At 50.1% G+C, this 13,050-nt stretch overlaps 4 protein-coding genes across 4 annotated transcripts; 3 read left to right on the top strand and 1 right to left on the bottom strand.

Moving 5' to 3' along the window:
* Positions 1-195: 195 nt before the first annotated feature.
* Aspvir_000185 (putative glucokinase) lies at positions 196-1,807 on the top strand (the record flags this gene model as incomplete). The annotated part of the gene is made up of 2 exons (XM_043265327.1): positions 196-319; positions 369-1,807. 2 exons carry the CDS (start codon positions 196-198, stop codon positions 1,805-1,807), a joined length of 1,563 nt encoding a protein of 520 aa, XP_043121262.1.
* Positions 1,808-3,691: 1,884 nt separating this feature from the next.
* Aspvir_000186 (uncharacterized protein) lies at positions 3,692-7,553 on the top strand (the record flags this gene model as incomplete). Its single annotated transcript, XM_043265328.1, has 2 exons — positions 3,692-4,153; positions 4,227-7,553. The coding sequence occupies 2 exons, from the start codon at positions 3,692-3,694 to the stop codon at positions 7,551-7,553; spliced, it is 3,789 nt and encodes a 1,262-aa protein (XP_043121263.1).
* Positions 7,554-7,885: 332 nt separating this feature from the next.
* On the bottom strand, positions 7,886-9,541 carry Aspvir_000187 (MFS transporter; the record flags this gene model as incomplete). Its single annotated transcript, XM_043265329.1, has 4 exons — positions 7,886-8,137; positions 8,193-8,852; positions 8,921-9,299; positions 9,357-9,541. The coding sequence occupies 4 exons, from the start codon at positions 9,539-9,541 to the stop codon at positions 7,886-7,888; spliced, it is 1,476 nt and encodes a 491-aa protein (XP_043121264.1).
* Positions 9,542-10,749: 1,208 nt separating this feature from the next.
* Aspvir_000188 (putative transcription factor) lies at positions 10,750-12,858 on the top strand (the record flags this gene model as incomplete). Its single annotated transcript, XM_043265330.1, has 4 exons — positions 10,750-11,200; positions 11,262-11,293; positions 11,351-12,671; positions 12,722-12,858. 4 exons carry the CDS (start codon positions 10,750-10,752, stop codon positions 12,856-12,858), a joined length of 1,941 nt encoding a protein of 646 aa, XP_043121265.1.
* Between the last annotated feature and the right edge of the window lie 192 nt (positions 12,859-13,050).

A 13,050-nucleotide genomic window follows, 5' to 3' on the forward strand; every position in this document is an offset into this window, starting at 1 on the left:
TCTGTCCGCCAAAAGTCAAGTTTGCCGTATCCACAGCCACCAACACGACACAACTGTCGCATCCATCGTACTTGTCTGCCGAGAGGAGGGTGTCTAGTAGCTGACACCATGGATATTATTATCAGTTCATCTCGTTATGCGAGCCTCGCGGATAGTCGCCGTCTCGCGTTCAACAGCCCTGTTTCCGTGTAGGCCATGGCCGAAGCCATCCTTGAGCAGCAACATAACCTGCTAGCTCAAGCAGAGCAGATTGCTCTCGAGTTTGACCTTAGTTCTGAGCACGTCCGACGAGTGACGAGACATTTCGTCCGCCAGCTGAGTGAGAATGACTGAAATCTCCGTGGTGTACACGATGCTGACGGCTCCAGGGGATGGCCTTGCCAACCATCGCGTCTGGCAGCTACCCTCCTACGTGAGAAGCGTACCCACAGGCAAGGAAAAGGGCCGATTCCTCGCCGTTGATCTCGGCGGTAGCAATTGCAGGATATGCCTTGTCGACTTGCACGGCGACTCTACCTTTACCGTGACACAGAGCAAGCACAGCGTCCCGCCGGATGTCATGGTTAACAGCAGCTATCGACCTCTCTTTGATTTCCTTGCGCAGAAGGTAGCGGAATTTCTCGATGCGCATCTGGATCCTGCCAGTCAGTCACCGTACAGACTGGGTTTCACGTTCAGCTTCACCTGCGAGCAGACGTCCCTCGCTGGCGGACGTCTCATACACTGGGACAAAGGATGGGATATCCCCGAGGCCATCGGTCGAGATCCCTGCGTCATGTTGCAAGAGGCCATCGATGAGCTGGGGTTGCCGGTTGTGGTGACCGTTCTGGCCAACGATAGTGTTGGCACGCTCCTGACAAGAGCGTATAGCTCGGGTCAGCAGACTTCAACACTCGGTGCGGTCATCTTCGGGACGGGGACCAACGCCGCATACGTCGAGAAGCTGGCCAATGTGCGTCGACTGGGTGTCAAGGCAGGCGCGGACGAGATCATGGTGATGAATACGGAATGGGGCTGTCTCGACGACAAGATGGAAGTCTTACCGCGGACATCATTCGACGACGCCCTCGACGCAGCGACGGTCGATCCGGGCTCGCAGATGTTTGAAAAGAGGGTTTCGGCCCTCTACCTTGGGGAGCTACTCCGGCTGGCGATTGTCCAACTGCTGCAGACGGATGCGTTTGACATGAAGGTCGACAAGACCTCGAAGGTCTTTCAGCCAGGCGGCATCGACTGTCCCTTTCTCTCCGGGCTTGCCTTGATCGATCCGGATGACGTCGACAGCGCTAAAAGTTTCATTCAGGACACATTGTCTGCGGAAAGTGTCAGCCAAGTTGATGCGCAGGCCATACGACTACTGGCCTCGTCCATTGCACGACGAGCAGCACGTCTAGCAGGCGCATCACTAGCAGCCATCATCATCCAAAGCGGGCGCCTCGAAATTCCCAACAAATGCTCAAGACAGACGACCTCTGTCTCCATCAGCAGCCAGCACCTCGTAACTCCCCGCTGGCGTCGAGTTTTGAGCTGCGTTGGAATGAGCTCGCTAGCCAGTAAGTCGCTACCACCGAATACAGACCTCCAGACCTGTCTGGACGAGGACATCATCGACATCGGAGCTGACGGCTCGCTAATCGAATTCTACCCGGGCTTCGAGGCCGAGATGCGTGGCGCAATGCGGGATGTACCCGAAATTGGAGAGGCTGGTGAGCAAAGGATCCGAATAGGTCTTGCAATGGATGGGTCCGGTGTTGGTGCTGCCCTGATGGCACAGGCAGCAAGTCAGTGTACAAGCAGTCCGAACTAAACCAGGCTAGATTGCATTCATCCCTTTAGGCTCTCTTTTCGAATATGGAACCAATTCGTTACTATAGGTAGACCTGGAATATCACGCCTATTAATGGACGGTGGAATACCTTTAGACGGCCAATTTATAGTCTATGAATGCACATTGCCGGAAACGCAAATCCCTGCATAACCTTGTCTACCCAAGAGTCTCGTCTGCTGGTAGCCTCATCCCGACAAGGCAGAGCGGAATGGTTCATAATTCTTTCCAACTTATATAATACCCACCCTATGCAATGGCAATAGCAAGAGCAAATAATTCTATACTTCCAGGATAGGCAGAACCAAGCTATCCAAATTGCCTACTAGTGAGTAGTGACCAAGTTTCCACTGACCAAGTCACCCCGACGAGAGAACACACCCCTACCAAGGAACAGTCAAACCTATACAGTGCCAGCAGCACCCAAATGTACAAGGGATATCCCACAGCACTCCAAAGAGTAGGTCAAGCCTCACTGCAAATAGGAGTCATAAGCCAGGTTGTGTCCAAGATGGACATCAGCTCATCTAAGGAGAAGGTAGGCCTTAAGGAAAGTAATATCATTCACTTATGACTAGCAATAGCATGAAATAGCTAAAGAACCTCATGGTAAGAGGAGAATCCTTCTATCTTTGGTGATGACGTTATTATCATCCAGTCGTGCACCTTGAGGGTTAAGCCCGACTCCATGGAGTAAGACCAAGCTTAGGGGTTTAAGCTGGCTTGATAAGTCCTTACGAGGTAAATGGCTTAGATTCTATATTAGTAGAATCAGAATGTAGCAGAGGACATTGGGGTTATCAGCAGTGATACAGACAGCCTTAGGCACAATATAGAGTAGAATGCTATTCACCAGCTTAGTATCTTATTATGGGATAATTGATTGAAAAAAAACCTCATGTTTTACAGATATACACCCAACATATTTGTAAGTCTCCGGTGAGGGTTGTGGTACACAACATTAAAGACATCCAGGGTACAAACCTTATAGGCAGTAAGGCACCATCAGGCCTCTCACTGTTCATAGGAAACAGGCGAGGCTACACCTCCAGTCAAGAATCTACAGACAAGTTTCAGCCCCTGAGCTGATAATTCTTAACAATGGCTACATTCTGTTTGCTTACCTAAACTTGTAGGCAACCAGGCAAAGTATCCAATGTAATTTGTCCTGAATACTTAAAGCATTGCAGGTTAAACATATGAATATAATCAGTGGTATGAAGATGACTGGCCCCTCCTCCTTCACTACCTTACCTAGACTAGATCCTAATTCGCCCCTTAACTTCAGCGGTTAATGTTGCCCTATGATTGGTGAATGATATTAACAAGGCTGAAGTTACCAACCCTCTTTATTAGCAACATTCTAATTTCACTATTCTGTCACTTCTCAGTCTATCAACCTCTTTGTAGTCATACTGAGGATTCGCTAGAGAATGGGCTATCCCAATAAAGTCTCAGCTTGTCACTTGTTTAACCAAGATCTGATGTGCATTCAATCACATTTACTACATGTTAGATGTTTAATACAAATATTATGGGAGCTGTGGACTGATAGGCTTGCATTAGCTGCAAAATTTGGTGGCTGCACAGCCCACTGATCGAGTTTGATATTACGATCCCATCAATTGGCTGGGTCAGTTGACTGCTGAGGCCTCAATACCTTCTCTTAAGGTAGGAGGCAGTGCCTACTTCTCTGGACACCCCTCATCACTGACCACTGTTAGGTGGATCACTAGGTAAAGATTTCAGTATTCACTGAATACTGGTCCTCATCGGAAGCAGTCTATCGATCTTTAATCAGAATCAAGAGGGCCTCACTTGCGGACGTGTATCAGTGGTTCTCCTTTTTTTTGCCCCCGGCACACGATGCGAGGTTTGAGTTTTAAAAAAATACCCTGGAGAGTCCGCTCAGAAAAAAGATCTTCCCAGAGAGTGGATAAGAGCCGGTCCGGCGATGGTTTGTCCAAGTCAGAGTTGCTTGCTACCGCGCCGCAAGACGATGATCTATGGTTGAAAGCAGAGCTGCTGCTAAAGAAGAATGAGAAAACCAGCAGAATTTTAGCGGCAGCTACTGAAATCCTCGAAGCCGATTTCCGCTTCCAAGTTCCGTCGAACGCATTGATCGCGCGTGACCAAATCTGCAGTTTCCTTGATGCTCAAGCCCGTGAGCTGGAAGAGAAAAAGTGGGTGGTTACGCTGGGTGGACACAGTATCGAAGTCGAGGACCGGCTCACCAGGACTTTCCGAAATGTGTTGATCGTCAAGGACATTATTCATACTGCAGCTGCTGCAAGCCCACCAGCTGCCGTAGCCTGTGCGGGGGTTATGGTTAGTCTTCTGGTACGGCCATTTCGTTCCTTTGACTCATTAATGTCCGTCCACCTTTCTGAATAGCACTTAGCTCGTTGTGCAAGCCGTCGAGCAACATGAAAGCCTCTTACGGGGCCTAGAAACGACCTCGGCCTTGATTCCCCGCCTTCACCTTATGGAAGACCTCTATCTGCAGCATCCCAACGCGAAAGTCACCGCTCGATTGAGGAAGGAGTTCAGCGGAACTTTGACATTATTATACTCCAAGGTCATTGAATTCCAAGCCAGAGCGATATGCTACCTACGAAACCACTCCGTTTCCCGGCTTTTCAGAAACATGTTCAAGCAAGACGGGTGGAATGACTTAGTGCAAGACATGCAACGACTCGAGACAAACGCACAGAGCTTCGCTTCGGTGATAGAACCCACGGTGGTGAGAGAAAAGCTCGATAGTATTGAGAAGGCATTCTTGAAGGACCAAATTTGGCGAACCACTTCAACCCGGGATGAAAAGGCGAAGCAATTCTTCAAGCTGCTCTACACCTGCCCGTACAGAGACCGCAAAGACAGGAATAGCAAGCGTGTGCCAGGTACATGTGAATGGTTTACCAGCCATTCTCGATTCCAAAAGTGGGAGCACAGCGATCAATCCGGTCTCTTGTGGGTGACAGCCGACCCAGGATGCGGAAAGTCAGTATTGACTAAGTTCTTGGTCGATGATTTTCTCCCCAGCCACAGAAGAACGGTCTGTTATTTCTTCTTCAAGGATGATTTTCCTGACCAGAGGAGCGCCGCCAACGCACTGTCAGCAATCTTACGTCAACTTTTCATGGCACAGCCACATCTCCTACCGGATTCGGTATTGGAGAAACAGGACACTGATGGGGATAAACTCGTCGGATCATTTAATGACTTGTGGGGTATATTAACCAGCGTCGCAAGCCACCTGAAAGCTGGGGAGATCATTTGCGCGTTGGATGCACTAGACGAGTGTCCGGAAGACGACCGGAAGCAGCTCATTCAAGCTTTGAAAATTCTGTATTCAGAAGAACGCCTCGAGAAGCACAAGTTAAAGTTCCTGGTGACAAGCAGGCCCTACGATCACATACGTCGCGGTTTCCAGGAATTGGAAGACAAGGTGCCTACGATCCATTTAAGTGGCGAAGGTGAGGTTGAGACCCAGGAAATCTCGCGTGAAATCGACCTCGTTATCAAAAAGCGGGTCGCGGACATCGGCAAACAGAACGACCTACGGCCGGATGAGTGTTTATATCTGCAGCAGCAACTCACCTCCGTCCGCAATCGGACGTATCTCTGGGTCAGCCTCACCCTTGATGTCATCGAGAACATGTCCGGCTTTACGAAAGGAAATATTCGACAGACCGTACGAAACCTGCCGCAAAATGTTGACGAGGCTTACGACAGGATCCTCAATCGGACTTCTGACAAGGCCAAGGCCAGGAAACTGCTACACATTATCACTGCTGCGGAGCGCCCACTGTCATTGCGGGAGCTCTCTTTGGCCATGGCATTTAGCACCGGACATCGGTCAATCCCAGATATCCTGGACGAACACGAGAAGGACGATAAAAGATTCGAAAGGAGCATAAGAGATCTCTGTGGTCTCTTCCTCGTTGTAATAGGTGGAAAAGTTTACTTGCTTCACCAAACTGCAAAGGAGTTCTTGGTGGGGAGCAGCCAGTCAGTACCACCATCGCCCAATGATTCTCTTCAGAGCAACACATGGAAGCATTGCTTGAAGTCAGAGGAGTCTCACAAAATTCTCGCACACACATGCATGTCATATTTGATCCATGATACCACAGCGGATTCCCTGCATTATTTTCTGGAGTATGCAGCATGGAACTGGCCGTCCCACTTCCGCAGAGCTTTTGCACAATATGACCATGAGGCGGCCGAATTAGGATCCAAGCTTTGCCGGTCAGGGTCAAAGGTTTACGAGACTTGGTTCCGGGAATATAGATGGCAAATATACATATTTCCAAGAGCTCCTACTACTCTTCTGATGGCTTCCTATTTGGGGCTTGCAGCAGTAGTGAAGCTCCACCTTGATACTGAAATTGTGGGATTGGACTCCAAGGATTCTACATATGGTCGGACACCTCTTTCATGGGCCGCATGGAATGGGCATGAGGCAGTTATGAAGCTACTTCTGGACACTGAAAAGGTGGATGTCAATTCCAGGGATTCTGAATATGGTCGAACACCTCTTTCATGGGCTGCAGGAAATGGCCATGAGGCAGTTATGAAGCTACTTCTGGACACCGAAAAGGTGGATGTCAATTCCAGGGATTCTGAATATGGTCAAACACCTCTGTCATGGGCTGCAAAGAATGGCTATACGGCAGTTGTGAAGCTACTCCTGGACAATAGAAATGTGGATGTTGACTCCAGAAGTTCTGATAGTCAGACCCCTCTGTCATTGGCTGCAAAGAATGGGCATGAGGCAGTTGTGAAGCTACTTCTGGACACCAAAAAGGTGGATGTCAACTCCAGGAATTCTACATATGGTCGGACATCTCTTTCATGGGCTGCAGGGAATGGCCATGAGGCAGTTGTGAAGCTACTCCTGGATAATAGAAATGTGGATGTTGACTCCAGAAATTCTGATGGTCAGACACCACTGTCATTAGCTGTAGAGAATGGGCGTGAGGTAGTTATGAAGCTACTCCTGGACACTGGAAAGGTGGATGTTAATTCCAGGGATTCTGATGGTCAGACACCTCTTTCATGGGCTGCAAAGTGGGGTTATAAGGCAGCTGTGAAGCTACTTCTAGATACTGGAAAGGTGGATGTTAACTCCAGGGATTCTGATGGTTGGACACCTCTTTTATGGGCTGCATCCAAGTGGCATGAGGCAGTTGTGAAGCTACTCCTGGATACTGGAAAGGCAGATGTCAATTCCAGGAATTCTGCTGGTCAGACACCCCTGTCATTTGCTATATGGCATGGGCATGAGGGAGTTGTGAAGCTACTCCTAGATACTGGAAAGGTGGATGTCAATTCCAGGGATTCTAAAGGTCAGACGCCTCTTTCATGGGCTGTAAAGAGGGGTTATGAGGCACTTCTAGACACTGAAAAGGTGGATGTTGACTCCTGGGATTCTGATGGTCAGATGCCTCTATCAGCTGCAGAGAATAGGCACGAGGCAGTTATAAAGCTACTCCTGGACACTGGAAAGGTGGATGTCAATTCCAGGGATGCTGATGGTCAGACACCTCTTTCATGGGCTGCAAAGAGGGGTTATGAGGCAGCTGTGAAGCTACTCCTGGACACTGGAAAAGTAGATATCAACTCCAGGGATTCTGATGGTCAGACACCTCTGTCATTGGCTGCAGAGAATGGGGATGGGCCTGTTGTCACACTGCTAGAGAACACTGGCATTGCATCACCCTGAGTGAAGTCAAGCACTTTGGTTCTCTGAACTTTGGCAAATCTGCGCAACAAATTTCTTTGCCAGACACTCACCTGTTAGCAGTTGTCCAAGACAGGTAGTATGAAAAGGGTGGGAAACCAAACCCTAACTAGTAAGGTATGAGTCTGGGACGGGCTATGCAACTCTCTATTAATGCATAGGGCGGATGGTAGAATAGTAGATTGACTGTGGTTGGATTTGGTCAGGCCACTATATTTGATCGAAAGATTGACATCCGTTCTATATCCTCATTGATCGTAGAAATTCTATTAGCTCGTTCGACAGTAACCGATCAACAGGCAGATTTCAGCCTTTCAAAGCGTGACCAATGTTCTAGCACGAAGACGTTCGCCATATCTGTAGAAAAGAAGAGGCCCCGGGACAAACGCAAGGGCAATGAACCCCAGCAAGGTATTGCCCCAACCGTAGTTCAAAGCATCGTACATGCTTGGCCCCGCCAGCGGCAGAAAGGTACTGAAAATGTAACGCAGGAGATTATTGGCGCCGAGCGCAGAGGCAGCGGCATGGGAACCAAATACGTCGATCAGATAGAGCTGCGCGGGCATCTGTGTGCATTTAGAGGGTTGCATCAAATTGGGAAAAAAGAGGTTGATTACGTACCATGACGAAAAAGGCCCCAAAGCCCATAAAAGCTGTGCCGACAATGGGTACCATCCAATGGACCTTGTAGTAGGCAGTCCAGCCGTATATGAAAAGGCCGAGGCTAACAAGCGGACTGGACCAGATCATAGGAAGTAACCGATACTCCGGCCGGGGCTGTTGCACCCCCTCGGCCTTCAATTGCGCTGACTGAAGGCGGCCATTCAGGATGTTGAATGTGAGCATGCTGGTGACAAGGGAGACTCCCAGACCGAGGTACACCAGCCCGGACGCGGAAGTGCTGAACCCGTACTGGCCCTCGAATACGCTGGTGAAGGTGGTAAATAGCAGGTACATCACTCCAAATACCAAGGCCACATAGAGGGATATGACGAAGAGGATAGGTGACCGGACGAGCAGCACAGTAGGTCGAATAAGTACCTGGAGGAGAACCTGACGCGGGGAGAGGGGCTTTCCCACAAGCTTGGAACGGAGACGGTGATTTCCGGTGTCAGCGCGGAGACTGGCAGTTCTGCGCTCGAGGATGACTTTAGGATGTGTTTCGCTCATGATGATAAAAGCAGAAATACCACAGGATCCTCCCAAGATGGCTAGCAGCCAGAAAGTCCAGCGCCAGCCTTTACTTACAGCGAGTAAGCCTCCGATAACAGGGCCAAGGACCTGGACGATATCAGACTGGTTATTTGAAAGTCCAAAGACAAAACGAGGACATCTATGGTGATACTTACCGGTCCTGCGAGTGGTCCCATGCTAAACAAAGCCATCGCAACTGCTCTTTGCTCAATAGTGGTGATGTCTGCAATGGTTCCTCCGCCCAGAGCCATTGGGGTACCGCCCGCACAGCCTGATATGAATCGGAAGACGAGGAATTGAGCGACGTTCCGGCTCAGCGCATTGCCAATAATGAAGGCGACGAAGATAATATTGGCAGTATGGTATACCGGCACACGTCCGTACACCTCGCTGAGGGGAGACATGAACATGGGCCCAATAGCCAATCCAAGGACATACAGAGTGATGGCGAGGGTGCCGACGGCACTGGAAGTAATTCCAAGGTCTGCAGAAATACCACTAATTCCAGGTGCGCACATTGTCGGAGCCATATTCCTACCTCAATGTAAACACTCTGACCCAGCACCTCACCAATAGAGGGACAGGACTTACGTGGTGAGTGCTAAAATGGAAATGATGACAATATGCGTCCATTTCTTTTGCTTAGGCCAGTTTTTAGGATTGGTAGAATCGTCAGGACCGTCCCAGTCGACAATATTGGCTTCTTCCAGCTCGCTGTCAATGCCTTTCTCCAGCTGGTTCGTAACCATGTCAGAGCTACACTCGGACTTGGACATAATGCCAGGTTTGGACGCAATGTGTGTTGAAAGCACTCGGAAAGCAAAGAGGTGACCTGCCAAAAAGAAGAAAAATGATTGAGTTATCCGCAAAAGATGTTGACAGAGGCATTGCTGCGTTTAAGAGACTACCACTGCGGCCAAGTCCATGTAAACAAATGCGAGGTAACACGGAGATAGGAGAGTCAATTCATTGACGTCCGGCATGACTACCATGATCAGAACTGGGTGATGCTGTCCAGTCTCGGTATTCAATTAGGAGGATCGGAGCTTTTGTAAGTCAACGTGTAGATAGAATCATAGAATGATAGAAGTGTCACCGGAGATTGTATGGACTCGTGTCGATCATCCGCCGTGGGGCGTCGGATGGTCGGAGGAGACCATCGGAGGATCGGGGATTGATCACAGTAACATAGTATTGACCTAAAGAGGGAGTCATTCGGATTTGACCTCTTTATCTTGATTTCTGCGTTCAATGCTCGGCCCATTCAGTACGGACATGGAGATTGAGATGGACATGCTACAGGAGTAGTCAACCAGTTTGTTTGTCACGTGATCTCCACTGCTATCGATCTTACTCGTCTTCTCTTCCCCTGTCGTCTGTTGTTCCCCAGCATATCAACATCGACTCTTGCGGCAGGAGGCCCGTCGGACCGTCATACGCTTTATGACATTATGTTGCTGGCATGTCAGCCAAAGCCTCGTAGACGATAATTCGTTCTCAGGGTGACAAAAGGGTACCTAGACAACGGAAGGTGTCTGTAGCCAGCGCCAATGATATCCACAAGTGACAACATGACTCCAATCGCACTCGGTACAACCTTGTCAACAACGGATTCAAGTCATTGCTCTTTGGAATCGTCATCGCAAACACCCCGGGAGACTGATTTGGCTATGTCACGGCCGCTTCCACATCCCAGTCGACGCCGAAATAAGCCTCAGCTGTCTTGTAACTCTTGTCGACGTCGAAAGTAAGTGGCTTTCATTTCTACCTGTGGTGTATTTCTTTGATGATGCGAGGCTGAATATTCATGTTCTGCAGATCAAAGTGTGACCGTCAAAGACCTTGCTCATTTTGCTCGGCTCGCGGTCAAATATGTACATACGCTGAAAGTCTTCCCACTACGGGCTCGCCAAAGCCGTCTTCAACCGCTGCCTCTACTGTACATGACCGGCTTGTACAGCTGGAGCGCTTGGTTACGTCAATGATGCCCAGGTCCTCGAATGAGAGACTCGATGCTAGTTCGTCTGCAAAGGTGTGTAGGCTACCAGTGCCCGCCCGGAATACTCTGGCCGAAACTATGCCGATAGATACATCAGTTGATGGACAGTCTGAGTGTGGGAGCATGCGAATCAGTGACTCAGAGTTCCGCTATGTTGGAGGCGGTCACTGGGTTGCCATACTGGACGGTATCGCCGATCTGAAAGACCACCTGGACCGCGAAGAACAGCTGCGGCTAGCTCAAAATTCCGACTTCGAGCATGAGGTCGGCCATAGCAGTGGACCATTTGCAAGGTCCCGGTCTAATGGCGCATTTCTGCTGTATGGGTGTCGCCGCGCGACGTCACGCGATGAAATACTCTCAGCACTGCCCCCCAAAAACGCCGTCGATCGCTACATCTCTCGCTACTTCAACTATTTAGATCTTGTATCGTCTTGTAGGGACACTTCCATTCACTGCTGCCAAGTCTAATGCTCATTTTCGCTGACGCGGTTCAGCTGCGGTTCACGGACCGAGCTTTCTGCGCGAGGTAAGTAGAATATGCTCTACACCCCAGCCACAACGACGCTGTTGTTAATAGATACAGTACGAGGCATTCTGGGCCGATCCGTCCAGTGTCCCAATAATTTGGGTTGGACTACTTTTCGGTATGGTCTGTCTTGCATGTCTAGCCTCTGACCCGCCCGATGGACCCGAGGCCGAACAACAGTCCCTCCAGGTCAATCTGTACCGCGAGAAGATTGTGCAATGCCTGAACATGGGCGAATATACCAAATGCGGGCCGTATGCCTTGGAAACGCTCATCAACTACGTTTATGTTGAATTCTGCATCCGTGCCGATGCCGACAAGGACATCTGGTTTCTGCTCGCCCTGGAAGTCAACCTCGCCCGGCGCATGGGTTACCACCGTGACCCTGGTCACTTCCCCGGCATTTCGCCCTTCCGGGGTGAGATGCGCCGGCGGCTATGGGCGACAGTGCTAATGAGTGATATTCTCATCTCCAACCAGATGGGCATGCCACGGATGATCTCCGACTGGCAGTACGATACTGCGGAACCGCGGAATCTCAACGATGCAGAGTTCGACGAGGATACCGTAGAGTTGCCTCAACCGCGACCCGAAACCGAGCACACGACGGCCCTGGGTATCATCGCGCGCAGGCGTATGTTGAAGGCGCTCGGCATCATTGCGGACCTCACGAGCGCAGTGCAGCCCTGCAGCTACGGAGAAGTCATGCGAGTAGATAGTCTCTTACATGAAGCGGCTGCGAGCATTCCGCTGCCCCTACAGATGAAGCCCATGGCAGCTAGCGTGACGGATTCTCCACAGGTCATCCTGGCCCGGCTGTTCATCAGGCATATGTTCTACAAAGGACAGATCATGCTGCATCGGCGATTTCTTTACATGCGGTCAACATCTCAGAATGAGGATGCTTTTGACTATTCCCTGAAGGCGTGTCTCGACGCCTCGCTGGAAACTCTCGCGATCCAGTACGTACTCGACGAAGAAACCTGTCCCGGAGGCCAGCTTCATACGATGCGCTGGCGAGTCACCTCCATAATGAACCACCAATTTCTCACGGCCACCATGATCCTGTGCTCGTTATTGTATCACAAACAGACACTACAGCGGGAAGATGAGATCCGTGGTGCGCTGCAGAGAGCGAGGACAGTATGGATGCGTAGGCCCTCGACTTCTAAAGAAGCGAAGAAGGCCGCTGAAACGATCAATATCGTGCTTTTCAAAACTGGAAAAAGTCGGGAAGGGGATGGTCGGCCTAAAGAAGACGCCAGCAGAGAGCCTGGGGAGCAAAACGCTCAAACGAGTCCTCCGATTATGCAAGACGCTCTTGGCATTACTTTTGGCGGAGAGAAGGGCGTAACGGATAGCATCGGCTTCTATGAGCGTGAGTCTCTGATTGACACACCCAAATAGGTTGGGCTGACCCTACTGTAGCTGACCCATTCATCATGCCCGAATTCCTGGGTACTTTCCTGCCACCTGATCTGCAGGGTCAAGATCCGAGCTTCCACGTCAATAGTCCTAGGCTATTTCCGGACGAATTGATGCCTGCAAACTGGCCCGGATCGTAAGTCACTGATTCTAAGTTCTATCTCCGCATTGTCACAGAGTATCGACGGGCTATCCGCGCCCGCAGGAATGGATATCTTTGTACGGCACATCATCATTCGTGCCTAAGAACTCTCACCGGATCTCCTGGTTAGACCCGGCGCGACTGTCGTCTGCTGCTGCGAACATAAGGACCGAAGAAATGACCTATCCTC

This window comes from Aspergillus viridinutans (genome assembly GCF_018404265.1).
Source record: "Aspergillus viridinutans IFM 47045 DNA, scaffold_1, whole genome shotgun sequence".
Lineage (NCBI taxonomy): Eukaryota > Fungi > Ascomycota > Eurotiomycetes > Eurotiales > Aspergillaceae > Aspergillus > Aspergillus viridinutans.